This window comes from Ammodytes marinus (assembly GCF_949987685.1).
Source record: "Ammodytes marinus genome assembly, chromosome: 23".
Taxonomy (NCBI): Eukaryota; Metazoa; Chordata; class Actinopteri; order Uranoscopiformes; family Ammodytidae; genus Ammodytes; species Ammodytes marinus.
In genome coordinates this window covers 14,507,385-14,533,723 of record NC_137227.1, presented here as the reverse complement: position 1 = coordinate 14,533,723, position 26,339 = coordinate 14,507,385, and the positions used below count along the sequence as shown (strand labels likewise).

Below are 26,339 nucleotides of genomic sequence, written 5' to 3'. Positions count from 1 at the left end.
TCCTAAATGTGTTATCGTGGTACATCAGTCGGTGCTCAGTGTCAAAATATTCTGCCGGATAAATACTGCAGTTTAACTTTAAATATATTTTCACAGACAATCGTTCACTCACATTTCCTTCATTGATAAGAATATCCCCAAAAATCACAGATGCTGTTAAAAGTTTCATATAAGTACAGAATGTGTATAAAATACGGTATACTGATATGTAACTATAGTGAGTATTGGCTTCACGGGCAATGCGGATGGAACCCAAAGTTGCCGGTCGTAGCAGTGTCCTACCCCTCCAGCTGTTGTTGCAGCTGCAGCGATCCGTGGCTGGGGTCCTGTATGTCGTTACCGGGGGAACAGGGCAGGCGCGGGTCGGCTGCCTGGACCAGGGACACTTTACAGGTCACCGCCTCCACACGCACCTCACAGTACGCTGGGAAGTCCACCGGACGATGCACTCTGGACGGTTATTATTGAGATAAAGGATAACAGACTGAATGGCTTTTCCTTCTTTTTTTTTACAGTTTTCAAAGCAAATATGGCCAAACAACTGCCTCAATATTTGAAATAGGGGCAGCTAACTCCTAACACTGTTTAAATCAGTTTCTTATCTGGTTTCACCTGTAGCAAATTCAACAGGTTGTAGGCTATGGTTTCAATCTTCCAAAATGTTGTCAATATTTCCAAGGAAAGGGCATAAATAAAAGCATGCAAAATGTTCTTTAATAATTTGATAATGCAAGTGCTGGAAAGTACATCAGTACATTTACTCTTACTTTAATGCCTCTGTGTAAAGTACAGCTTTGACTACTTAAATCCTTGATTGATTACTTCCACTTTAGGCTATTCACTATAGTTTTCATTCAACTGCCTTTATTTAATAGTTAAATAGTAGACATGTGAGCTCAACTATTCAAATGGTTTTTACATTAGTTATAATTTTGAAACAGTAATATAACACACATGTAATATATAAAAACTCAGAAAATGCTCTATTCTACATCAGCATCATGACTACATTTACATTTACCACTTTGATACATGTTGCTGAATCTAGGGTAAACTTTGGAAGCGGGACTTTAAACAAAGCATTTCTTTCATTTTACTCAAGTAAAGAAACTGAATAATTTGTCCCCATGATGACACACACATTTAGAAGTAACTTTGACTGTTTTACTGTCCAGTGTCTCTAAATCTGTCTACAGTACAGTAACAGCGAGCATCTGGACACCAAACCCCGCTGGTTGTTTGTGTACTCACGTCTCACAGCAACCCACTCCGACAGGGTGCAGACAGGTGCACTGCATGCAGGCGTTATCCATCCAGGTCTCACCCAGCGAGTACTGGATTCCCTCGAACACACACAGGGCTGGAACACATAGCAGTCAAGCATCAAGTTAGAGAGAAGAATGGAGAGATACATATACATTATTCATTGAGGCAATGTTAGGTCTATGGGCCCAGGAATCTTACCTCTGGAGTTGAAGTGGCATTCTGTGGGTGCAGCAGAGCACCCACTGGTCCACAGAAGGAACCCTGCAGCAGCTAGTACCAAGTTAACTCTGGCAAACTCCATCTTCATTTTCATATGGTCTGGTCTGGTCTGGTCAGGTCAGCTTCTGGTTCCTCTTGTCCCTTTGCTGCCTTATTTATATATTGTGAGGCTTTACGAGCGCGGCGTGGAGGTGGGGTCAGCACCTCCGTCATGTGGCCCACACAGGCCCTGGCTGGCTGGGGAAGGTGTGAGCGGTGCCATCCATCGGGGAAATGGGGAGGGTGGGTGGGTGGTGGTTTGTGTGGTGGTGGTGGTGTGTGGGGGGGGGGGTCTTGTATTGTATCTTGGCGCCTGTTTGGCACTCTGGAGATCACCTCGCTGCGCTTCAGCGGGCATGGACCTCCGAAGTGATAGAAACAATGACACATCCATGCAGTGACTAAGAGATGGGGGGAGGGGGGGGAGAGAGGAAGAGGGAGAGAGAGAGAGAGAGAGAAAGTGGGGTGGGTTGGAATTATTAAACATGCAGCATCACCATTCAAAACTCTCGTATGGGTTTTTGCCGGCCAGGCCGCTGTCCAGAAACCGAAGATGCATGTGACTTATGCAACATGTCGAATACATGATCTTTGACAACACTGAAAATTGAGAAATCACATTTGTTTACTGGAAATATAGAGTTAAAGGAGTCAGCTATGCTGCAGAATGCTCATTGTCAAAATAGCTTTTAGTCAAAATCAGTGAATATCTCCTCACGATATGCTACCTGTCCGTACTGTGTGTGCACTGAAAAAAATCAAGTGTGAATACAAAGTCTAGGCTCAGTAAACGGGCATGTTGCTAGCAACGGTGGGACCCCTTTGTTAACATACCCTTTGTTTACCAGTTTACCGAGCCTAGGCTGGGTATAAACACGTTTTTTTTGCACACACAGTATCGAAAGGTAGCAGATCGTGAGGAGATATTCACTGATTTTGACAAAAAGTATTTTGACAATTAACAACCATTCTCCAGAATCGACAACTCCACCTTTAAAAGCACTTCAGCTGATCCAAGCGGGATGGTTTCAACTCTTGATTGCTCCAATCAGTGTGTTATTTTGATGACTTAATCACAGGGGGAAACCTTGAAAAATGAGTGGAAAAAACATACCATACGTCACCAGATCTCAATCCAGTCCAACACCTATGGGAGATTAGTAGGAATATCTTGTGGAAGAATGACGATCATCTCTCCTTCCAGTTCAGATACAAGGAGAATATATGACGAGCAGCGCTGGTTTTTCCTTTCAGCTGAACACACACACACACAGACAATGGTCTATAAACATAAATGTATATGCATTGCTGTTGATGACGTCAAACCCCAACATATGATGACTTTAACCTATAATTATACATTAAATAATATACTTACTATATTAACGTCTTCATAGCAGGGATCAATGGAAATATGAGATAATCTGACATTAGCTTGCCACCCTGTTTCCAGTCTTCGTGCTAAACTAAGCTAAGCGTCTGCTGGTTCCCGCTCTAATTTACCAGACAAATGAGAGTAAAAATCATTTTGACAAAATGTTGAACTGCTCCAATACATTTGACCCAAAACTCTTGTTATTGTTTGTATCTTTCTAATCAACGTTGTTTTATTGTTTTTAACAGTGCTCATTGTCAAACCTATTTTCAAGGTCAGGAAATTAGTCTTCAAGTTCAACTTTGAACAATAAAAAAAAAAAAAATTGTAATTTATTTACCCTTTTCCAGTATTAATGTATAACTATTTTAATACAAGAGATGTGAACTAAGAACCCATGCGCTTGTTTACATAATTTGGCTTGGATATCCTTGATTTCAGGAAGCTGAATCAGCCCCAAAAATCCAATTACGTTGTGTGCCTTGCAGTGGAAACTGTGTGTCATCTTCTCTCACAAATTATCCAAAAGAACAAAAACAAAATGTCAAAAATATAAAATCTGACCTGACAATGCGGCTCCTTAGGCCAACCAGAACATTAGCTCATTTTCTTCCAGTTGTTTCTGAAGCTTTGAGGTGCGAGATCATTGGAAAAATCCTCTCAGGGCCCCGGGGTCCCATAACCTGGGGTGTTTGACGTGCCTTTCTGTTCGGTTACCCCACAGTAGTGTTGATAGGTCTATCACCCGTCTGGGGTGCTTCTTCATTCTTCATATGACTCACAGTCCCATCTCTGTACTTTGTTTCTATACAAACACTTGTTGCAATTCAAGTACTGTTGCCATTGACATAATACAATGTATAACGCTTTGAGTGCGAGGAAAGCGCTATATAAATCGAATATATTATTATCATTAATATAACATAGGTAATTATAATATTTCAGAGGTCAATTTCCTCTTAAACTGATTCTTATTTAGATTCTGATTCTGTTACTTATGGTGTTTTAAAGGCACATTTGCTTCGTTAAGTTAAAGCTAGGTATGTGTTGACCTCTGGGTCAACAAGGAGTCCCCACCCCGACTTTGACAACCAGTTGTCGTCATTCATGACGAAAAGGGAGGGATTTACCGAAAACCAAAGATGAAGAATTTCCTGTCACACGCCTGTTGCCCTTCATGCTTATGAACTTAATTGGTGACGAGTGTGTTTTAATACAGGGGATAACGTCCTGTCTGGAAGAGCATGGTGCTGTCATCGTGTTTGGTGTGAGAGGAGGAATAGGACTGTTATTGTTGGGATTTCGAAATTGTAAATACATATCTTTCATATAGACAAACTGTTCCATGGCAAATTCATGCTGTAAAAATGTCTTATTTTGATATAATTAATTTAAAATTGTATAACTTTCAGAAAAAAAATTAGCTCAGTGCAATTGTGAATAGTAGCCTATGCCTAGAATGTATTTTCACATTACCTAAGATGTACCTGATCATATGCATCAAGTATTTTCTTTCATAGTGGAGAATAGGTTAGGCTACTGTATCTCTCTTGTGCCATACAAATATCTAAATGTGATTTGATTTTAGTGGCACTACTAATAACCTACAAATAAATACACACCAGAGTAAATTGTATACAATTTGGATTGATAGATAGATAGATAGATAGATAGATAGATAGATAGATAGATAGATAGATAGATAGATAGATAGATAGATAGATAGATAGATAGATAGATAGATAATATATTATGTATATTATTGCATTTTAAAGCTCACTTACCAAACATTTATTATTCCTACTAGGACAAAACACCGCATTATACTATATAATTTCAATACAGAATATTAATTCTAATAGACAAAATAAAGCTTTATCAACATGATTCCTTTAGGTGTACTGTCCCTTTAATAAGCATGCCGTTACGTTAACTCCGCCTCTTCTCTACTTCCTCCTTGATCTCGTCAGGCTATAATAATCAATACACGATACAATGATTGCCTACTTACATTACCCAATCGCACTGCATCGACAATCGACTCCTTTAGCCTGGCAGTAGATTTCTGTTTATGCTGTGTTGTTGTGTAGCCATCAAAAAATATCAAATCATGACCGGCGAGACAGCCGTTTAAATTATGTTATTACCGTGAATACAGGCCATTCAAAGCTATATTTTTACAACTAAATACGGGCCGATAACATAGCTATTCGTGCGAGTAGTGGTTTAAGCGGGGGGCTTTAAAAAGAGGGTTGTTGTGTTGTGCTGAGCCGAGGCCTTGTCGCAAAGTCTCAAATAACCGTCCGGGATTTCATGTTGAAGTCGTTAGGTTTATGTTCTGAAATTAGTGTCTTCCCGTCGCAAGATGGACACTGATAAATTCAACTATGTTTACAGCTGTGACATGGACATCAACGTTCAACTTAAGATGTAAGTTTGTGCGTTGAATGAGTCGCTTTTTGTTCAAGCGATGTCTAATCTAGATCTTGTGACTTGACAGGATGCTGCTCGTTATGTTTGCTGTGTGTGAACTTGTTTATCAGTCTTCGTCAGGACCATTTTTGTAGAGTAAGGACATTTTTGTAAAGTGAGGACATTTAGGCTTTAAATGGGGATTTAAATTTTTTAAGAAAAAAACAAACACAAACCTACATATTATAACATCAGCAAACAGCATCGTCCTCACCTCCTTACCTTGTCTCATCTCTTCCAGAGGCAGTTTAGAAGGGAAGCGAGAGCAGAAGAGTTACAAAGCTTTGCTGGAGGACCCCATGCTGCGGTTCTCCGGCCTGTACCAGGAGAACTGCTCCGACCTCTACGTCACCTGTCAGGTGTTCGCTGAAGGAAAACCTCTCGCTCTGCCCGTCCGCACCTCGTACAAAGCCTTCAGCACACGCTGGAAGTAAGAACCGGGCTCTCTTTCTGTTTGTTTCTGCATATATTACATCTGATGTATGACACTGATAATGAACTGTTAAAATGAAGCTTTTTTCAGTATGGCATTTTTTCAGTTAGGTCTAAATATTAAATTAGTAAAGCAGACAATAATAGATGAAGTCTTCAGCTCTTTGCAGTAGTGTTGCCCTGGGTCAGTGTCTATCCTGTCTCTATACATTTTAGGCAAAAGAAATCCCCAAAAATATTCCCTGCACTGTTTATAATTAGGTAAAAACCGCTTCCCAAAAAAAGACTTCCTCTACTATACATTGCTCTCTCCTCTCCCGCTGTCCTGTGCAGCTGGAACGAGTGGCTCCGGCTGCCGGTCAAGTACCCGGACCTTCCTCAAAGTGCCCAGGTCGCCCTCACAGTGTGGGACATCTATGGGCCCGGCAAAGCTGTCCCTGTTGGTGGAACCACTGTCACTCTGTTTGGCAAATATGGGTGAGTCCCACCTCACACCATTACTTAATAATAGAATAAAACAATGTTAGAAAGATCTGTGTTTCTGTTGCCAGGTTAAAGAATCAGCTTTGACTCCTCACAGCTGCATTTAATGATATTTTTATGTAGAAGTGCAAAATCAAACACCTTCTTCTGTCTTCCTCTAGTATGTTCCGACAAGGGATGCATGACCTGAAGGTTTGGCCGGGTGTGGAGGGGGACGGAGGGGAACCCACCACCACACCGGGACGCACCAGCAGCAGCCTGACAGAGGACCAGATGGGCAGACTGGCCAAGGTACAGCACTGCACTACTCCACCAGGGCCAACGTAAACCAGGTTTTAGTTCTGGGCCGGTGCTAGCGCCGGTTTAACTTGCGATCCTGTTAATAACCAGTTTGCTATTCCACGGGCTAGAGGGCAAAGTCCTGACATAACTATAAACATCTGTATACATCTGCTCTCTCCGAGTTAATGCTAGGACTAACTTAAATAACAACAACAACAACAACAACAAAAAAAAAAATACAAATACATCGTATTTTCCCTAGTGTTGCTTATGGCTTTACTTTGTGAGCCGACATAAACATACAAACACCAGCATATTTTTTCTGAATGCGATTATGTTTCTTTATGTCGCTACGTTTTTAAACATGGCGGACACTAGGTTTAAGTTGGTCTTGATGCCCCCAGCCCCTGACGTATGTGGCATATATGTGTGTGTAGACAGGAGAACCGGTCTGAGGTTTGTAGAGGGAGGGAGAGACAGAGAGAGATAATTGTATTGGTGTATAGAGGAGAAGGACAGGAAAGGACTGAGTGGCTGATAGAAAGGATGTGGGGAAAGAAACATTGTGTGTGGAGGAGAGAAAGACACGTGTCTTAATCATCATCTGTTCCAGGGCCCTGACCTGGAGGTACTCGGTGATGTGAGTACAAGTGGAGGAGTAGAGTGGGCAATGCAGAGTGTGTATGCGTGTGTGAGTCTTTGTGTGTGAAGATGGCCTTGGGCCAAACGTATTTGCAAATAAATGTAAGTACCTTGGTTTTTTCCACATATGAACAAATCATACTGTGTCAGGGAAGCACATCGTTCCTTCATATGTTGAATCCCTGCTCACTTTGAATTGTTCTATGTGGGAAACCCATAAGTTGTAAAAACCCATTTGATGCATTTTCAAATATTCTTTGACCCAGGTTTTGCGGTGTGAACACTTGCCTGTAAAGGTGTATGGCCACATTCTTCAAAGCGTCACACACACAATTGTTCTGCTGTTGCCATACATTAGTGTGTTCGCGCATGCTTTTCTAATTTATGTGGACACACAAAATGAAGTTGGTCAATTTTCTGCAGCTTTCTAGAATATTTAGGGGAGGCAGTCCATTGCATTTTACCATTATCTGATTATCGGATTGGTTTGGTATTTCTTAATCTTTTAACACCTAAAACCCCACTGTTTAATTCTTGCATTCAGTTTGAGTGCAGTGGAATTGTTCATAACTCAAGTTTTTTCCAGGCTGCTACCAGTTCATATGTTGTTTTTTTAAAGAGTGACTACTTATTCTAACCAGCTGAGTTGTGGGCTTCCTGTTTCTTGGCCAAATGTGTGTTGCTTACATTCCCTTCACCCACACTGACTGACGACTGGATTGGCTGCAGGCACTGGGTTTGTGCATGATTGGTGGAGCTGTTTGCACATCAGCCACCATGCAGTTCTGCTGAAACATAACATCAACCTCTGTAATATATCTGTATTTTCTTCTAAATAAATGGTCTCCCACCTTTCTCTGTGCGTCCAGCTGACAAAAGCCCATCGACAGGGCCACATGGTCAAGGTGGACTGGCTGGACCGTCTGACCTTCAGAGAGATAGAGATGATCAACGAGGTGAGTTGAGTCAAGCTGGACTTTCAAAACAGCATTTTTTTTTGTTCCTGTAGTCGTGGCAAAAGTCACTTTGTTCCAGACTGAAATCAAACAATGAAGATTTGAATCATCCCAAGAGCATCAATTCTAATAACTTTTCATTCACCACCACCATCATCATGCCAACATTTTTATCCTGCCATTCATTTGATATGAATGACATTCTGATCAGCTTCAGCATATTTTTTTGTAAATGCATTTTTTTTTTTTTAAGTCTTCTATCAACACTTTGTTGTTGTTGGAATTCAATTCAAAAGCTTTCTTGGTGTATTTGTCTGCAGAGTGAAAAACGCAGCTCGAACTTCATGTACCTCATGGTGGAGTTTCCCCGGGTCAAAACCAATGACAAGGAATACAGCATTGTCTATTATGAAAAGGTGACTCCATATCTATAAGCACAATGGCTATTTTCCTTTTAGCATGTGTTATCCATAAAGCCGGCTTCTCTTGGTATCATAACGCGCTTTGTCTGTGCTCAGGATGGAGATGACGCTTCACCTGTCCTTACCAGCTGCGACATCGTCAAAGTCCCTGACCCACAGATGGGGATGGTGAGGACACACACACACACACTAAAAAAAACACAAATACATTGTTGGAACTGACGTTTTTGTACAAGTTTACAGTATTTTCCCGATTCATTGTGTCTCTACAGGAGAACCTGGTTGAGAGCAAACATCACAAACTGGCTCGTAGCCTCCGCAGTGGGCCCTCGGACCACGACCTGAAGCCCAACGCGGCCACACGTGACCAGCTTAACGTAAATTACTAGCCGGGGACCTCAAAAAGCTACTGTTGATGTAGAACTAGAATGCAGGCATTATGCAACAATGAAGTACTTTGGCAGTCCCACTTGGGATTATTTGATTACTGCTAACAGCTCTGGCATTTGTCGATCTCCTTTTTCACCAACAGATCATTGTGAGCTACCCTCCAACTAAACAGCTGAGCTCAGAAGAGCAGGACCTGGTGTGGAAGTTCAGATACTACCTCACCACACAGGAGAAGGTGAGCGTGTTTGTTATACTATGCTCAGGTTTCTATTACAATCCCCAGACAATCATCATTACAGATTACAATCCTATGTATATCCGGTTTAGCAAAATGTACTCACTAACCCTAACCCTGCACTTTTTAACTTACCTAGTTTATCTTGCATATTGTATTTATTTTGCCATTTAATTTCAGTATACAGTTGTGTTCAAAATAATAGCAGTGTGTTTAAAAAAATGAGTAAAGATCAAAATCCTAACAATAGCTTTTATTTCCAAACACGCAAATGCACTGGGGACATTGCACATTCTATTCCAAATCCAAATATGAAGTAACTTTTGTCAAATGTTTCTATATCTTTACAGAAAGTAAAGAAAAAGGAATATTAGCAGTGTCTGCATTTTTCTTTACAACTCAAACATTTACTGTATCAACTGAAAAATGCATTTAGATTTAGCTTTCCTATGAATCACTGAACTAATATTTAGTTGTATAACCTCTGTTTCTGAGAACTGCTTCACATCTGTGTTGCATGGAGTCGACCAACTTATGGCACCTGTGAACAGGTGTTTCAGCCCAGGATGATTGGACTACATTCCACAATTCCTCTGCATTTCTTGGTTTTGCCTTAAAAACAGCATTTTTGATGTCACCACATAGGTTTTCTGTTGGATTAAGGTCAAGAGATTGGGCTGGCCACTCCATAACGTTAATCTTGTTGGTCTGGAAACAAGATCTTGTTCGCTTACTGGTGTGTTTGGGGTCGTTGACTTGTTGGAACACCCATTTCAAGGGCATTTCCTCTTCAGCATAAGGCAACATGACCTCTTCAAGTATTTAAATGTAACCAAACTGATCCATGATCCATGGTATGCGATGAATAGACCCGACACCATAGTATGAGAAACATCCCCATAACATGATGTCTGCGCCACCATGCTTCACTGTCTTCAAAGTGTACTGTGGCTTGAATAGGGGCCGCAGACAGTTTGTCAGACGACCCCCAAGCACTGAATTAAAGCTATGATAAGGATTTTAATAATAATAATTAATTTTATTTGAGGGCACCTTTCATAGCACTCAAGGTCACCTTACAGGGCAGTGTTTAAAAAACTAAATCAACAATCATAAAAAACACAAGAACAAGATACATTGAAACAATTTACACAAGTGGGGTGAAATGGGTGGGAGACAATGAACTAGAATGAATATGTCAGTTTAAAAAGATGTGTTTTTAGACGAGACTTAAAAGTGGAGAGAGTGTCAGAGTTACGGATGTCAGATGGGAGGGTGTTCCAGAGGTGGGGGGCAGATCGGCTGAATGCCCTGGACCCCATGGTGACCAGGCGGGCGGTACAGTTAGTTGAATGGAAGAGGAGGACCGGAGAGTGCGGGTGGGTGTGTTGGTGTGCAGGAGTTCACAGATGTATGGAGGGGCGAGGTTGTGGAGGGCCTTGAAGGTGAGGAGCAGAATCTTGAAATCAATGCGGGAGCCAGTGATCTTTCCTCACTTTTTTAAACACACTGCTATTATTTTGAACACAACTGTATGTTTACTTGGAATCTGGTCTATCCTAGCCTGGCTCCGCCCGCCTACCTACTTCTGGCCAAATTTTCAATTTTTCAGTAGTCAGTCTGGGGCTGGGTGGTATTAGTGGAATCTAGCTGAGAAATTTCCGGCCGTCCAATCAGCGAACAGAGCGAGTGGCTGAGAACAATGATGTTGAAGTCACGCTCCAGTTTCAGTTGAATGCTGCATTCCTTTATACTCGGAAGAAGGAGATTTCCGACTTGGTAGTTCCGAGTTCCGACCTGTCTGTGTTCCAGTGCATCTGCTCGCGAAAGTATGGACGCCGACAACCTTTCTCGTCCAAATAACTAAACGTTAGGCTCTAGCAAGTTACCGTTGCCAGGTACCGGTAGATCCATAGACCACAATCTGTAGTGAAGTCAGAAATTTCCGAGTTCCCTAGTGTCCAACTTGAACGCACCGTCAGAAGCCGGCTCATGACACACGTGACGACCAAACGTTATGCGATTGGTTGGCTAATCCAGAGTGGCACTGGGCAGATCCAATAGTTTTAAACTTCAACACCCGCCTCCAAGTGAGTGAACGTTTGCCAATTACAGCAGTTCCAGACCTTCTGTACAAATGAAATGAAGTACGATGGTCTGGTTGGACCAGGCTAGGTCTATCCTGTAAATGAGCATAAATAAAGTAAAAATTATAAAATTAAAATCAAATGTGTTTACTACCTTGCACATGTCCAATGCTCCCTTCTCTTCCCCACCAGGCGCTGACTAAGTTCCTGAAGTGTGTGAACTGGGACCTTCCCCAGGAGGCCAAACAGGCCCTGGAACTGCTGGGCAAGTGGAGGCCCATGGACGTGGAGGATTCTCTGGAGCTACTGTCCTCCTGGTTCACCAACCCCACGGTCAGACGCTACGCTGTGGCCCGGCTGCAGCAGGCAGACGATGAGGTAAGGCGGACTGTATTATGATGATTCTGTCTGTGTGTATTACATTTGTAGAAATGAGATAATGAAGAAAGTACTTTTTCAATGTATTAATTACACTTTCACAGGAAATTATTATTATTTAAGACAACACAGCAGGTAAAAACATTGTTTTTTTCAATACTCACAACCAAAAATCTCAACTTTGAAAGCCCCTACAATCAACTCAACGTTCCATTATCATTCTTAGCACTTTTCTGAAGGTTGTTGGAAAAGGATTTGTTCATGTATAGTTAATTGTCGGATTTATGATACACTTTGTTCTTGATGAAAAAAAACAAGACGACAATGCATTTTTAAGATCCGAACATAGTATTTTTTAATTTATAACATGGGAAAAAAAATGCTGAATACAAAATCTGTTCTGTTAAAATCTTTGGACATAAATATGTTGTCAAATGAAATATAGATTTTTAACTCTGGCCTTAATCAACATCAACAACATTACACTTTGGAAAGAAACTCTCATTGTGCCATCACCATAATTATTCCATTAATTATTTCACTAGGACCTGCTGATGTATCTCCTCCAGCTGGTCCAGGCGTTAAAGTACGAGAACTTCAATGACATTCAGGGCGGCTTGGAGCCAGGCAGCAAGAGAGACGGCCAGGGGCTTTCAGATGACTCTGCACTGGACAGGTCAGTAACTTGGAGCAGAAGTTACAACAGCTACTCCGGGCTGCGTGTGTGGGTTGTAAATAAGTCAACGCAGGGGCACATGTGTGAGGTCCTCTTGCGGTCAGTCGATGAGTGTTTCTTGTTTTGTTTTTTTCACTTCCCCCTGGATCTAAATATACATCAGGACTTCTCCTCACTTGGTTTGGAAGAGCATTTGCTGCTGTTGCGAGATTTGATTTATTTTTCTTTCAGAAGCCGTAATGATCTCTTATGGTTTTTATGATTTTATTGGCGTTACTATGAACAGCTCTGGCCAGAATCCTGAGGCAAAGCACTGACGTAACCTCACAGATCTAAACTTTCTATTACTGAACAGTGAACACACCATCAAATAAGTTTAAGTAAAATTTGCTTACATTTTTAATTGCAATGTTCTCTAACTTTTCATTATTTAGTTCCCAGATCTTGTCCGGCACATCTGGGTCTTCCCCTGCTCCACAGAAAGGCAAAGAGGGAGCCGACAGTGAGAATCAAGAGGTAAGAGAAGCTTTCCCCATAGGTGATTACAGTTTATCAAAATGAATCCCAAAGGGCCAGTAGATAAACATAGTATTTGTTTCAGTACGAAATTGACGTATTATTTGTGTCTGCCTTGTAGCAAGACCTGTGCACATTTCTCATCTCCCGTGCCTGCAAGAACTCTACACTCGCCAACTACTTGTATTGGTGAGTACATTTAGAAACAGCTTAGTTTTACCATTATGGTCAATGCCTATGCTAATTCTCTATTTTACACATCTGTGAATAAATGTCTTGTGAAGGTATGTGATAGTGGAGTGTGAGGATCAGGACACGCAGCAGAGGGATCCAAAGACCCACGAGATGTACCTCAACGTCATGAGGAGGTTCAGCCAGGCTTTACTCAAGGTCAGGGGTTGTTGTTATTTCCCATTGTATTGTCTTTATGCTAAGCTAAGCTAAATAATTGAGAACTCACCCTCTCTGCAAGAAAGTTAAAAAAAAATGCTTGCCTACAATTCCTTTAATCTTTTTTTTTTCACTCCGATACATGTCTGTATAGGTTTCTGCAGCAAACTGAACTACCACATACATTTCCTTGTCCCTCATCTTCTGACACACCCTCGTCTTTGTTCCCTCCCAGGGTGATAAGTGTGTGAGGGTGATGCGCTCGCTGCTGGCCGCCCAGCAGACCTTCGTAGACAGACTGGTGCAGCTGATGAAGGCCGTGCAAAGGGAGAGCGGCAATCGCAAGAAGAAGGTTACAACACAACACATACACATTTCTTCTCCTAACTTGTTTTTATCTTCTTTTAAATGCAATTTATTTAGATTTGTCTGCCTGTTTTCACGCCGTTTATTTATCTCTTTAATGCAATATAAATATTTTCCTATGTCTTAATTTGTATGCCCCGGTAAAGCACTTTGAATATCCTTGTGTCTGAATTGTGCTATAAAAATAAACTTGCCTTGCCTTACCACATGTATGTGAATACACTGGTGCTTTAGAGTTGTGTTAACAGCAGTCCCTCCCTGTGTGTGTGTGTGTGTGTGTGTGTGTGTGTGTGTGTGTAGACGGAGCGTCTGCAGGCTCTGCTGGCCGACAATGAGAAGGTGAACCTGTCTGAGATCGAGCCCATTCCTCTCCCCCTGGAGCCTAGTATCAGGATCAGAGGCATCGTCCCCGAGACAGCAACACTATTCAAGGTGCAGGAAAATAGGTTACATCATAGTAAATCATGTTATCACTTTGTAGGGCTTCGTTTCAACTAAAACCAGTATCTGTGTGACACATTGTTAACAAGTATTTTTCACCTTTTTCCCGTGTGTGTGTGTGTCAGAGCGCTCTGATGCCCGCCAAGCTGATCTTCAAGGCGGAGGACGGAGCCATGTATCCAGTTATCTTCAAACATGGAGACGACCTGAGACAGGATCAGCTCATCCTCCAGATCATCTCTCTCATGGACAAAGTAAGAAAATCTTCTCTTTGAATATCTCGTGATAATGTTGTCGATCATGCAGATACACTACTGTTTTATTATTTTTACATATGTTGCTTATTTTAGTTCTTTTTTTTTCTCAATGTCATAAACATTTGCGTCTTGTTTTTTTGTGTGTATAGCTGTTGAGGAAAGAGAATTTGGACCTGAAGCTGACACCTTACAAAGTTTTAGCCACCAGCACCAAGCACGGTAAGAAGTCGTGACCACTAATCGCTTTGTATTGTAGAAAAAAAAGGATCAGATTAAAACTAAATTAATTAATATAGTAATGCAAGCTTTATTTGCTATTCCCATTGAAATAAAAAAAACATTAAAAAAAGCAGCCCAATTAGCTGTTGAAAGAACAATGTCATAAACACATTAGAAAAGTAATTTCAACATTTTCCACTACTTAATGCCCCAAAATAATTATACTCTCGTTCCAGGTTTCATGCAGTTTGTTCAGTCTGTTCCCGTTGCCGAGGTCCTGGCTACCGAAGGCAACATCCAGGTGAATGGAGTTGTATGAAAACAAACAGGACCACTGTTACATGTAAACAACGTAGCCAGTCATTTTAATCACATTGTTCACTATATCAACAGAGCTTCTTCAGGAAACATGCGCCCAGTGAAAAAGGGCCGTATGGCATCAGCTCCGAGGTGATGGACACCTACGTCAAGAGCTGTGGTGAGAGAATTTAAACTTTTTTGCATACTCTGGAAGAAACGCCCGATATTGCATATTCATTAGGGCATGTACTAAATGGACAGAGCAGTGTTATATTACACAAATCAAACCATTTATAGATCTGCTTGCATGTTTTTTTTGTGGGTGAAACCAAGTTTGCACACATTTTTAAACACACACAAACGTTTAGTACTGTAGATCAGGCCCTAACTGTCTAATCAATGTCTCAACGTTTCCCTGCAGCTGGTTACTGTGTCATCACATACATCCTGGGAGTGGGAGACAGACACTTGGACAATCTGCTTCTGACAAAGACCGGTGAGGCAAACGCATTACTTTTAGATGGTGAGTAAATATCATACTGGTTTATGGAACCATTTTTTTTTACAATATTATATCTCTCCATACAGGGAAGCTCTTCCACATTGACTTTGGCTACATTCTGGGCCGGGACCCCAAGCCGCTGCCTCCGCCAATGAAGCTGAGCAAAGAGATGGTGGAGGGGATGGGAGGCATGCAGAGTGAACAGTACCAGGAGTTCAGGAAGCAATGCTACACCGCCTTCCTGCACCTAAGGAGGTAAGGGGAAAGGAAGCACACATACACAAGGATTTACCATTTCTTTTCTTTTCTTACAACTTTAAACTTTATTGGCCAAACTTTTTAAAGTGGCAGAAACTTGAACAACAAAATAAAAGGCATTTACTGACGTGAACTTAGCCGAAGGATGAAAGAAAAACATTTCAAACCGCCATTCTGAAACATAAAAAGAAAAAATTCAGAATGATCTCATTTCATCTTTGTAAGGAAGATGCAACAAAATAAAAAAAAACTACATACACCACCACACCACACATATTTCACCAGTGAGTTCAAATGTTCCAATTCCCTTTTTTCTCTTCTTTCAGATACTCCAACCTGATCCTGAATCTGTTCTCTCTCATGGTGGACGCCAATATTCCCGACATCGCCCTGGAGCCTGATAAGACCGTTAAGAAGGTACGTTTGTTAAAAAAAAAAAAACATATATTTACAGTTGTGTTTAGTTGTCATACTAAATAGATTGAGCCAAGAAATGATACTGGGGTACCTGCAATAATATTAAAATGTCACTATGAGTGATACTGTTTTTTCTTTCCAGGTACAGGACAAGTTCCGATTGGACCTGTCAGACGAGGAGGCGGTCCACTACATGCAGAGTCTGATAGACGAGAGTGTGGGCGCTCTGTTCGCTGCTGTGGTCGAGCAGATACACAAGTTTGCTCAGGTACTTGAACACAACACACGAAACAAGAGGTTCCTAGACATTACTATTACTATGAATTGTTTACACTTACTGAACATTGCCCATGTAACATACCAAGTCAGTGGGTTGGGATAAGTAAAAACATGTGATCAAAAAAAATTGAGACGATTTTGTTTATCAGATTTAGTCTAAAGCAGATGTTGTCTCCGGGAGTTAATCGTATAAATGCAGTAAACTGAAAAAAAACAGTGCTTTGAAAATCATTCAGCCGTAATATTAATGACATACAATTTGGAATAAGCAGAAACATGCAACACTGAAGTTACTATGTTCCTGTTTTGTTTTTTTCAGTATTGGCGCAGATGAGCAGAGACTGAACTGGATAAAGATTATGCAGCTGAATAGAACGACTCTGACCCAACTGACACGGCGCATGTATGTATGTGTGTGTATGTGCGTGCAACCTACGCGTGTGTGGGTGAAACGTACGCGCGTGTGAGTAAGAGGTTGAAAGAAAGAAAGAAACCCAATGACACTGTTAAAAAGGCCAAGAGTGCACTGCCAACCTTTACTGAAAGATGGTTAAACAAAGACAAACATATCTTTGTTTGCTCATGTATATATATAATGTATATTAATTATTAACTGAGTGAATGGAAATGTATGGCCAAATAAAAGACTGTTGATACAAGTGGACGCTCAGGTCTTTGGTCATTTTTGGATTTTATTTACTCAAGTGTATTTTTAAAGCAGTGTGTATTTTTCATCATTTTAGCCCAAAGAAGTGCAGCTATGCAGCGTTTATGATGCACAACAAGTTTGTTAATTGAGCATTGCTGACCATCTGCGGTCGGTCGTCCTGTCGACGCTGGGGGTAGAAACAAGTTGAACCTCCAAAGGGCTGGTGAGTCACAGAGCCAGTGACTAAGCATTTCCTTCTAGAAACAGCAAGGCCAAGTCAGGCCATGTGATCCAAGCACAAGATATACATTTTCTTAAAGGTACAGTGTAATCGGATGTGTGAGCTCTGCTTTTTCTATTGTCATATACAGTATGCAGCCAGTGATTAACGCAAAGCAAACAAAGCATAAATAATACATTTAAAATAAAAGCTTTAATGTATTAAATTAGGAGTTAATTCAGAAGTCCAGTGAGCCGAAATAGGAACATTCAAGTCTTTTAGTGTAACATTAATCAGCTGTTATTGAAGGGTTACTGTCATCTATTTTTGCTCAAGACAATTGCAATGCAAATGCAACACAAAATAATAAAGGGCCGAGGAACGTGCTCTGCACTCACTAAAATGGGACCACTGCCGAGCAGCTGACAGAGCAGGGGGGAAAAGGCCGTTTATTGTGACCAGCCTATGGCACAGTCTGTGCAACAACCCTACTGTCTAATCAGCATCTTGATATATATGTATGCCACATTTGTCAGGTGGATGCATTATCTCAACAATAGGTGATGTTTTTATTTACACAGATTGAAACAATTTAGGAGACATAGGCCTTTTATGTACATATTAAAAGTCTTACATCTTTGATTTCATTTTTTGAGCATTTTGAGCAAAAGTGTTGCCTCTATTTTTGCTCGGTGTATAACACACTACAATTCCCTTCCAAAAAAATACACACAAGCGTAAGTGTATCATCAGCAAATTGCTGAAAAGTAAAACAGGTCCAACCATGTTGGACTTCTAGGAACAGCAGCTCCACTGTTGTGTTGTCAGGTGCTCGTTCACACGGCCAGCTTCTTGCTTAAGACATTAACCGTCTCTCCGCAGTGTCAGCAGCGTGCTTATTGATAAAAGCCTTGTAACGCAGCGCTTTGGATGAGCCCCCAGGTCTCTGTGGTAGAAGGGGAAACAAACAATGCAGGACGGCCAAAAAAACCCAAAAGGCTTCAGTGTGTTCCCTAATGTTGCGGAAATAGTGCAACACCAGCAGAAAAACAGAAGGCAGGAAAAGCACAATGTCAAGATGTTCCTATTCGTTCACGGGTAAGAGGGCTGTGAGTCAGAAACATTTCAGAGCAATGAATGAAATAAAAAACAACCTTCTGCTATCACTTTGAGGTGGGGGAGAGAGCAGCATGACGGAGCTGTTGGCTGTATGTGGGGGGCCAGTTCTTATTTATGAAGCTTATGGTTTTGGGCCGGACAGTCAAGCGTCACAAAACGCATAAGAGGGGCTAGAACCGCGACCAGATTTAGATTTCTCCAGTGATACATACACAGAAAAACAGCTCCTCTGGGACAACTGGGATAAACCATCTCCGCTTCATTGGTGAATCTCACTCACCAGTCTCTTCTCGCAGCACTTGTGACTCATATCTGAAAGGCGGTCACAGCCAAAGGAATGTGCTGATATGTTTAAAACACACTCTTGTATCACATAAAACATAATTACATGTTAGAGGTCATCCAGTGGCTCACAATAGGGAAATCAATCTAGGGTCATGACTTTTTTTCGCAATTAGTTTTCATTCATCAACCTTATAATGGACTCCATTCAAGTCAACAGAGCGAGCTTTTGCTTTCAAAAGGCTAGAGCCTCACTGCACCACAGTCTATTGACCTTCAGGAAATCATTTTGTGATCGATTCAGCTACTAATGAGTTTTTCTTCAATTGTTGGGTGCCCTAAATGTCACGAAACATTGATAAAATTTTGTTCCCAGGTCAGGTGGGCTATGGCTATCCTGCCACGAGGCATCCGAATTAGACCACAATCGAACCACCTCAACTGGCTCCTCAAAACTCAATTTGGATGCCTAATTTTGTTCGTAAAAACAAACATATGATTGATATGATAATAACCACAATTATCACATCAATAATGACAAAGATATGTTCTTAGTGTGACATTTTACAGTTTAAATTATTTTAGTGCCCTCTGGTGGACAAATGGAGTTACTGTCTTGGAGTCTTGGAGGTACTGTTTCAAAGTATCGCAAACTTGGCATTGGCCTGAGTGACCTTGGTACAGAACTGTTTGCCTTCTCCATTGCTTTTAGAAGATTTCACCAGGAGATTTCAAGTGGACTTCAGTAGGTCACACTTGCAGAGGCATAGAGCACAGTCAGTTGCCCCTTCAACCCCCCTGTTGAGTGACACATACCTTTTACATAGCAACACTCATGGTAAGGCAGCTGTCTTTTAGTCTTTAAGCATCAGTCCCCATTTGTCCGACATGTCTCCTCCGAGGAGTGAGACACTGGTGGGATGCTGATCCCAGAGTCCAGGCCTGGCTCCAGCTCTGTCCCACCACTGTCCCAATACACTGCAGCTGTGTGTGAGTCCAGATTGGGATTATCACCGCTGTTTCCCAAAGTTAAAGTAAGATCGTTTTGGGAGGGCAGACTGGAGGAGGAGTCGGTGGAGTTTTGGTCGTCAAGGAGATCCAGGTGGATGTCACAATGGTCGACAGGCACAAGGGCGACAGGGACCAAAGACACTGGGTCGTGAATGTGAATGGACGCCTAATCGAAAGAAAGAAATATTGGTTCAGTTTTATGTCATGCAGAAAAAAATGTTTTGTAAAAAAGTGTAACTAAATAAAATGGTACCGGAGTCTTGGGTTGATTTTCAGGGGTTGGTGCAGCTCGTCTTGGTCTTCGCACAAACAGGGTTAGAAGAAGTGGAGCAAAGAGCAGAATAGTCAGCCCGATAACCAGACACAGCACCGGCAGCAGGCCTGAAGAGAAAACACATAGGTTTAAAGGTTTGCCAAGGAACTTTCATTTTGTGTTAATTTGAGCGACCCCTTTGGACTAAAGCGGTAATGTTTTTACTACGCCAGTAGTAGTTCCTGGGTGAGCGTACCCATGACAAAGGCATTAAGAAACTATTTAAAAATAGAATTCTTTGCACTGATGGTCTTGTTTGCCGTTACATGTAATTTATGATCATCAGAGGAAAAATGAGACTGTTTAAGAAATATTCAGAAGTTCCTCGTAGCACCTTTAAGCACCAAAGAGGTAAACAAAGGAAGGACCATGATGTGTTATATTTCAAAAACCTTTAGCCTCATGACCTCTTAAAATGTGGAGCAACAAATAATGATTTTCCCTTCTAAGATCTTTACATTTCAATTATTAACCAAAAACTACCCAGCCTCTAACTGGAAAAAGCTAAGTTTATGTAAGAAAGATAAGACAAGAAAATGATTATCTTTGGTTTACTGCAAACAAAACATTGTCTGAAGATTTTCACTATCTCGCTCTTAAAAAACATGTCTGATTCAATGAAAACACAGCTTTGGAAAGATGTTGATCTCCTTTTCATGGAGTTTTTAGAAGTAAAAAAAACTATTCATAAAATCTTAATGTTCTCACCTGATTTGGGAGTGGTCCTCACACACTGAGGAGCAGACTTTGGGGAAGCAGCCATGGAGAAGGTTGGGAAGGAGAAGTTTGCCACAGCGCAGTAGTTCTGACCTGGAGACAAGCCGGAGAACTCCACATAGGAAACCACGTCCTGGGTCCACACTGTCCGGCTCTGCAACAACACAGGCCATTTTCAGAATAAACCCAGAGATTCAACAGCTAGAGAAAACTCATTGAAGCCAATGGTGGAATGTAACAGAGCACATTTAGTCAAGAACCGACTGAATACATCTGAGGTATTTGGTCGTTTAAGGAATTTTTTCCAGCTGGTCCCAGGATTCTTCATTGTTTTATTCCATTTATAATAATTCTGCAGAGTGCTCTGGATTTTACTGTTGCTTGGTAAAAAGAAGAAATTAAGAAAAAAAAAAACAATCCAGGCAAAAACGAATTGAGGCAGTAAAATCCAGCTTTTAGTAACAATAATCTAATGATATAATACATAATAGTTTGACTCACATATTTCTGCATTACATTTTTCCTAGTTATACTTATATACTTTGATGTTATTAACTATTTCAATGCAGGACTTTTAGTTGTAACAGAGTGTGTGTGCGTGTGTGTGTGTGTGTGTGTGTGTTGTTTTAGTGCTTTAACCAAAGGATCTAAATAACTCCCTCCTTCACTGATTGACCCTGAACTGATTTACGAAGGGACCATTGGCTACAGTTTAATTCACTTTAGTCAATTTATTTTTAGCATTTTGGATAAAATAATGCTCTATCCTGTTGGAGGCCTTTAGAAATCTGCATTATTTTACAATCAATCACTTGCTACTATGTTCTAAACAAAAAAAAACAAGATTTTTGGTATGAGGTTTTTTTTCTATATACATATATACAGGTCCTTCTCATATAATCAGCATATTGTGATAAAGTTGATTATTTTCCATAATGTAATGATAATAATTGAACTTTCATATATTTTAGATTCATTGCACACCAACTGAAATATTTCAGGTCTTTTGTTGTTTTAATACTGATGATTTTGGCATACAGCTCATGAAAACCCCAAATTCCTATCTCAAAAAATTTGCATATCATGAAAAGGTACTCTAAACGAGCTCTTAACCTAATCATCTGAATCAACTAATTAACTCTAAACACCTGCAAAAGATTCCTGAGGCTTTTAAAAACTCCCAGCCTGGTTCATTACTCAAAACCGCAATCATGGGTAAGACTGCCGACCTGACTGCTGTCCAGAAGGCCATCATTGACACCCTCAAGCAAGAGGGTAAGACACAGAAAGACATTTCTGAGCGAATAGGCTGTTCCCAGAGTGCTGTATCAAGGCACCTCAGTGGGAAGTCTGTGGGAAGGAAAAAGTGTGGCAGAAAACGCTGCACAACCAGAAGAGGTGACCGGACCCTGAGGAGGATTGTGGAGAAGGGCCGATTCCAGACCTTGGGGGACCTGCGGAAGCAGTGGACTGAGTCTGGAGTAGAAACATCCAGAGCCACCGTTCACAGGCGTGTGCAGGAAATGGGCTACAGGTGCCGCATTCCCCAGGTCAAGCCACTTTTTAACCAGAAACAGCGGCAGAAGCGCCTGACCTGGGCTACAGAGAAGCAGCACTGGACTGTTGCTCAGTGGTCCAAAGTACTTTTTTCGGATGAAAGCAAATTTTGCATGTCATTCGGAAATCAAGGTGCCAGAGTCTGGAGGAAGACTGGGGAGAAGGAAATGCCAAAATGCCTGAAGTCCAGTGTCAAGTACCCACAGTCAGTGATAGTCTGGGGTGCCATGTCATGTGCTGGTGTTGGTCCACTGTGTTTTATCAAAGGCAGGGTCAATGCAGCTAGCTATCAGGAGATTTTGGAGCACTTGCTTCCATCTGCTGAAAAGCTTTATGGAGATGAAGATTTAATTTTTCAACAAGGCACCTGCTCACAGTGCCAAAACCACTGGTAAATGGTTTACTGACCATGGTATTACTGTGCTCAATTGGCCTGCCAACTCTCCTGACCTGAACCCCATAGAGAATCTGTGGGATATTGTGAAGAGGAAGTTGAGAGACACCAGACCCAACACTGTGGATGAGCTTAAGGCCGCTATCGAAGCATCCTGGGCCTCCATAACACCTCAGCAGTGCCACAGGCTGATTGCCTCCATGCCACGCCGCATTGAAGCAGTCATTTCTGCGAAAAGATTCCCGACCAAGTATTGAGTGCATAACTGAACATAATTATTTGAAGGTTGACTTTTTTGTATTAAAAACACTTTTCTTTTATTGGTCGGATGAAATATGCTAATTTTTTGAGATAGGGATTTTTGGTTTTTCTTTACTTTTTTGCCAAAATCATCAATATTAAAACAATAAAAGGCTTGAACTACTTCAGTTGTGTGTAATGAATCTAAAATATATGAAAGTCTAATGTTTATCAGTAGGGGAGAACGGGGTAAGTAGGCACACGTTTTACTCTAGTGAGAATTGCTCATCACCAAAACATCTGTCAATAGCCATTCCTACATTAAATTGAAGCTTAAGGTGTTGGCTAGAAATGTGTGTCTCTCTTTTTTTCCAACTTATTGTAATGAAGAAGTAATTTACCATCAAAGACACTCTGACACATTGTGACAACCAACCCCATCAAGGGGTCGGTTGTCACACACTATGGGGTTGTTTGTCACAATGTTATCTTAATGGGAAAAATCTTAAAAAGAAGGCAAGGAGGCAGAACCAAATTTGAATGTTTAATTGCATTGTCAAGTTGACAAATAGGCCTACATAACGTTCTGTAGCCTTGGCAGCTGGTCTAGTTTGGGATGCACTGGGTTGTTTTGATTTTGTTGCCCTTTTTTCTTTTGCTTGCTAGCTGCCTTTTCCTGCTCTATTCTTTCCTTCTCTGGGGTGTCAGTGAGGATACAGCTTGACAATTTATTTCGTTATTGGGTTCCTTTTCTGGCTGCAGCCTTGAGATAACATGTGACAACCAACCCCCCAAAAAATTTGACGACCAACCCCAACTTGAATTTCTTGCTAGCATCAAGGCCAACAACCATCTGACAACTAATTAGCTTGCTAACCACAATCTAAACTATAGTTTACCCTTCACACTTTCTGAGGGTAACAAGTGTGTTGTTATAAACCCATTGTGTAAAAGCCTAGAAGAAAAATACTGAGAAGCAAAATATTTTGAATTTGACATGAAAAACACAAAACATCCTCTCACCTGAAATGCAGCAGTCTAACTCCAAGGAAGTCTATGTATGTGACCTCTGATCCCAATTCTGGACCTTTTTTATATCAATATTTCAGAGCTAGCGCGCTCTGGTGGCGAGATATAACGAATGTGACATCCAACCCATGTGACAAATTACCCCGTTCTCCCCTACATTACAGAAAATATTGAACTTTATCACAATATGCTAATTATATGAGAAGGACCTGTACATATCCAAAAACATGTCAGACCTGGTATTGTGAGCGATCGAGCTGGTTGTACACAGTCACTGTGGTCCAGGGGTCGATCAGGTCTGACACGGGACAGCACCGGTCCAGAGAGCACCCCCGGCTGGCAGCACAGGGGAACTTCACCTTCACCAACAACTGCTCCTCTTTCAGAGAGACCGAGACCGAGGGACGGCTGAAGGCTGGATTGAGCAGAGGAGACTGTTAATAATCTTAAAGCTCAACATTAACAATGGTACACAAGTGACATATTGCATCAGGTTATTGTACTAATACAGGGGAGAAATTATGCTCATTTTCTGGTTCAAATGTGTATTTTTGGTGTCTGCTAGAAGTAGTTTTCATGGTTTATTATCATGGTATATTCTCTCACCCTGCCAATTTATTCATTACTAATGTCCAGTCTTTTTCACCCTCTGTCTGAAACGCTCCGTTTTAGCACATGAACTAAACAGCCCAAAAGAAATGGATATTATTGTCTTATGTTTGCTTTTGTGTGCTGGTAGGGGCACCAAATATGTGTGGACAAACACTGAAAAGTCAGTGGTTCATTATATGTCTTCATTAAAAGTGAGAGCCAAAAACCAGCAGGCATCCACCTACTGACCCTAACTGAGCCTAATCTGTACGTTCTCAGTACTCTCTATCAAAGCTTTTAGGAACATTGCCACTGACTGAAGTCGCTGTAGTCAAACTTGCGCGGCTCGATCCAGACAGTGGAGCTGGGCCTAAGGTGGACCCCAAGGCGGATCATGTTGTAAAGCTCAAAGTTTGAAAAAGCCTGAGAGACGTCACAGCTGCTGGAAGAGACCCAAACACACCAAGGCACGTCCTGCCAGGGGTCCCTATAACGAGACAGAACGCTCATAGTATGTGTAAAAATGTGCATAAACAGAAAAGAATATTAGTTTAGAAAAATCTCTTTAAATCAAAGGCCTGAAACAACAAGTACAAGAACAGATACTGAGCATAGATAACTATCTTTAAAAAACTAGAATACTACATACATTATGAAGCATACAATTAAATAAAAATGTACTTCATATACCGTATACAAGCAGTATAAATAGTAACTATAAGTCCGTAAGGGAAAATTCTATGGAAAAGGATATGAAATGTCTTTTGTCTGAAGATTTTACATTAAATGTACTTGCAAAAACAAAATTTGGTCAAGTTACAGGAATGTCACACAGACACTCACAACCACACTCACAACCACACACACACACACACACACAGGAGTCAGACAGGATGACTTACCCCTGAGTCCTTGTCTGCACGGTGTAGGTGGTATTAGGACTGACATGGGGACAATCCCACTGCAGGAGGCATCCTAAGTCCAGTGATTCCACCGCAGTGTAGCAGACTAACCCAGTCGACCCTGTGACAGTTTGCACGAAACCCGTACACCAAAATAGCACCAACACACAGATACTGATTAACCCCTTAAGTCTAATGGTCACAACTTAGTAAGTTAGTACTTGTAAACATTGGAGCGACTATAGGATGCAGGAGATAATGTATTATTGGAACACACGAAGCAGCTACAGAACATTTAAGTAAAAAACACACACACACACACACAAAGCCCCCCACACACTCTCAGACACACACACACATACCCTACAAACACTCTCTCTGTATCTCTCTCTCTCTCTCACTCACACACACACACACACACACACACACACAAATCCCACCAACTCACCATTGATGAGAAGGGCCACAACAACCAAAGCCTCCACTGGTGCTTTCAGCCAACCCGAGGTCACACCTGGTGTCTCCATGGCAATCTGCTGACCCCTAACTACTGTCTGTACAGAGCTGCAGGTGACCGCTTCCCTTTTGAAAGAGAGAAGCGCACCTGTGGACACGCACCCAAGGAGGGGAGATGGAGTAAGCTGCAGGGGAGAATGATAGGCTGGTGCCGGCAGGAGCGTGCAAGGGGTGGAGAGATAAGGATTTAATTGAGGGCCGGTGATTTTGTAAGAGAGAGAAAGGGCTTTAATCTAGGCTACTTAGAAGAGGGTGATAAGATTGGTGCAGAATATATACACTTTATTTTGTTATCTAAAAAGATATTACATTGATGACTGTTCCTGATTTTATTATTGTCTTTTTTCTCTTACCAGAAATTGTAAAACTTTTGGGAACATCTACCTGGATGACAATGTTGAAGCGCAGCTCGTCAAGTAGCCTATCCTAGAAGGAGGTTGTAATTTCAATCTTTTCTTATTTCTATCTCTTATGTCTGGCTGTCTTGTTACACTCTTGTC

The 26,339-nt window shown here is 41.3% G+C and overlaps 2 protein-coding genes across 2 annotated transcripts; one reads left to right on the top strand and one right to left on the bottom strand.

The window, feature by feature from the left end:
• Positions 1–278: 278 nt before the first annotated feature.
• msmp1 (microseminoprotein, prostate associated 1) lies at positions 279–1,573 on the bottom strand (the record flags this gene model as incomplete). Its single annotated transcript, XM_080052239.1, has 3 exons — positions 279–450; positions 1,252–1,360; positions 1,465–1,573. 3 exons carry the CDS (start codon positions 1,571–1,573, stop codon positions 279–281), a joined length of 390 nt encoding a protein of 129 aa, XP_079908365.1.
• A 3,416-nt stretch (positions 1,574–4,989) lies between these two features.
• pik3c3 (phosphatidylinositol 3-kinase, catalytic subunit type 3) lies at positions 4,990–16,919 on the top strand. The gene is made up of 25 exons (XM_080051770.1): positions 4,990–5,329; positions 5,613–5,801; positions 6,137–6,280; positions 6,448–6,577; positions 8,080–8,166; positions 8,487–8,582; positions 8,685–8,756; positions 8,861–8,965; positions 9,121–9,213; positions 11,493–11,678; positions 12,224–12,354; positions 12,789–12,870; positions 12,992–13,059; positions 13,155–13,260; positions 13,496–13,612; positions 13,927–14,058; positions 14,193–14,321; positions 14,474–14,543; positions 14,780–14,844; positions 14,937–15,021; positions 15,265–15,339; positions 15,432–15,600; positions 15,930–16,020; positions 16,163–16,288; positions 16,619–16,919. The coding sequence occupies exons 1-25, from the start codon at positions 5,265–5,267 to the stop codon at positions 16,631–16,633; spliced, it is 2,628 nt and encodes an 875-aa protein (XP_079907896.1). The 5' UTR covers positions 4,990–5,264; the 3' UTR covers positions 16,634–16,919.
• Positions 16,920–26,339: the final 9,420 nt, after the last annotated feature.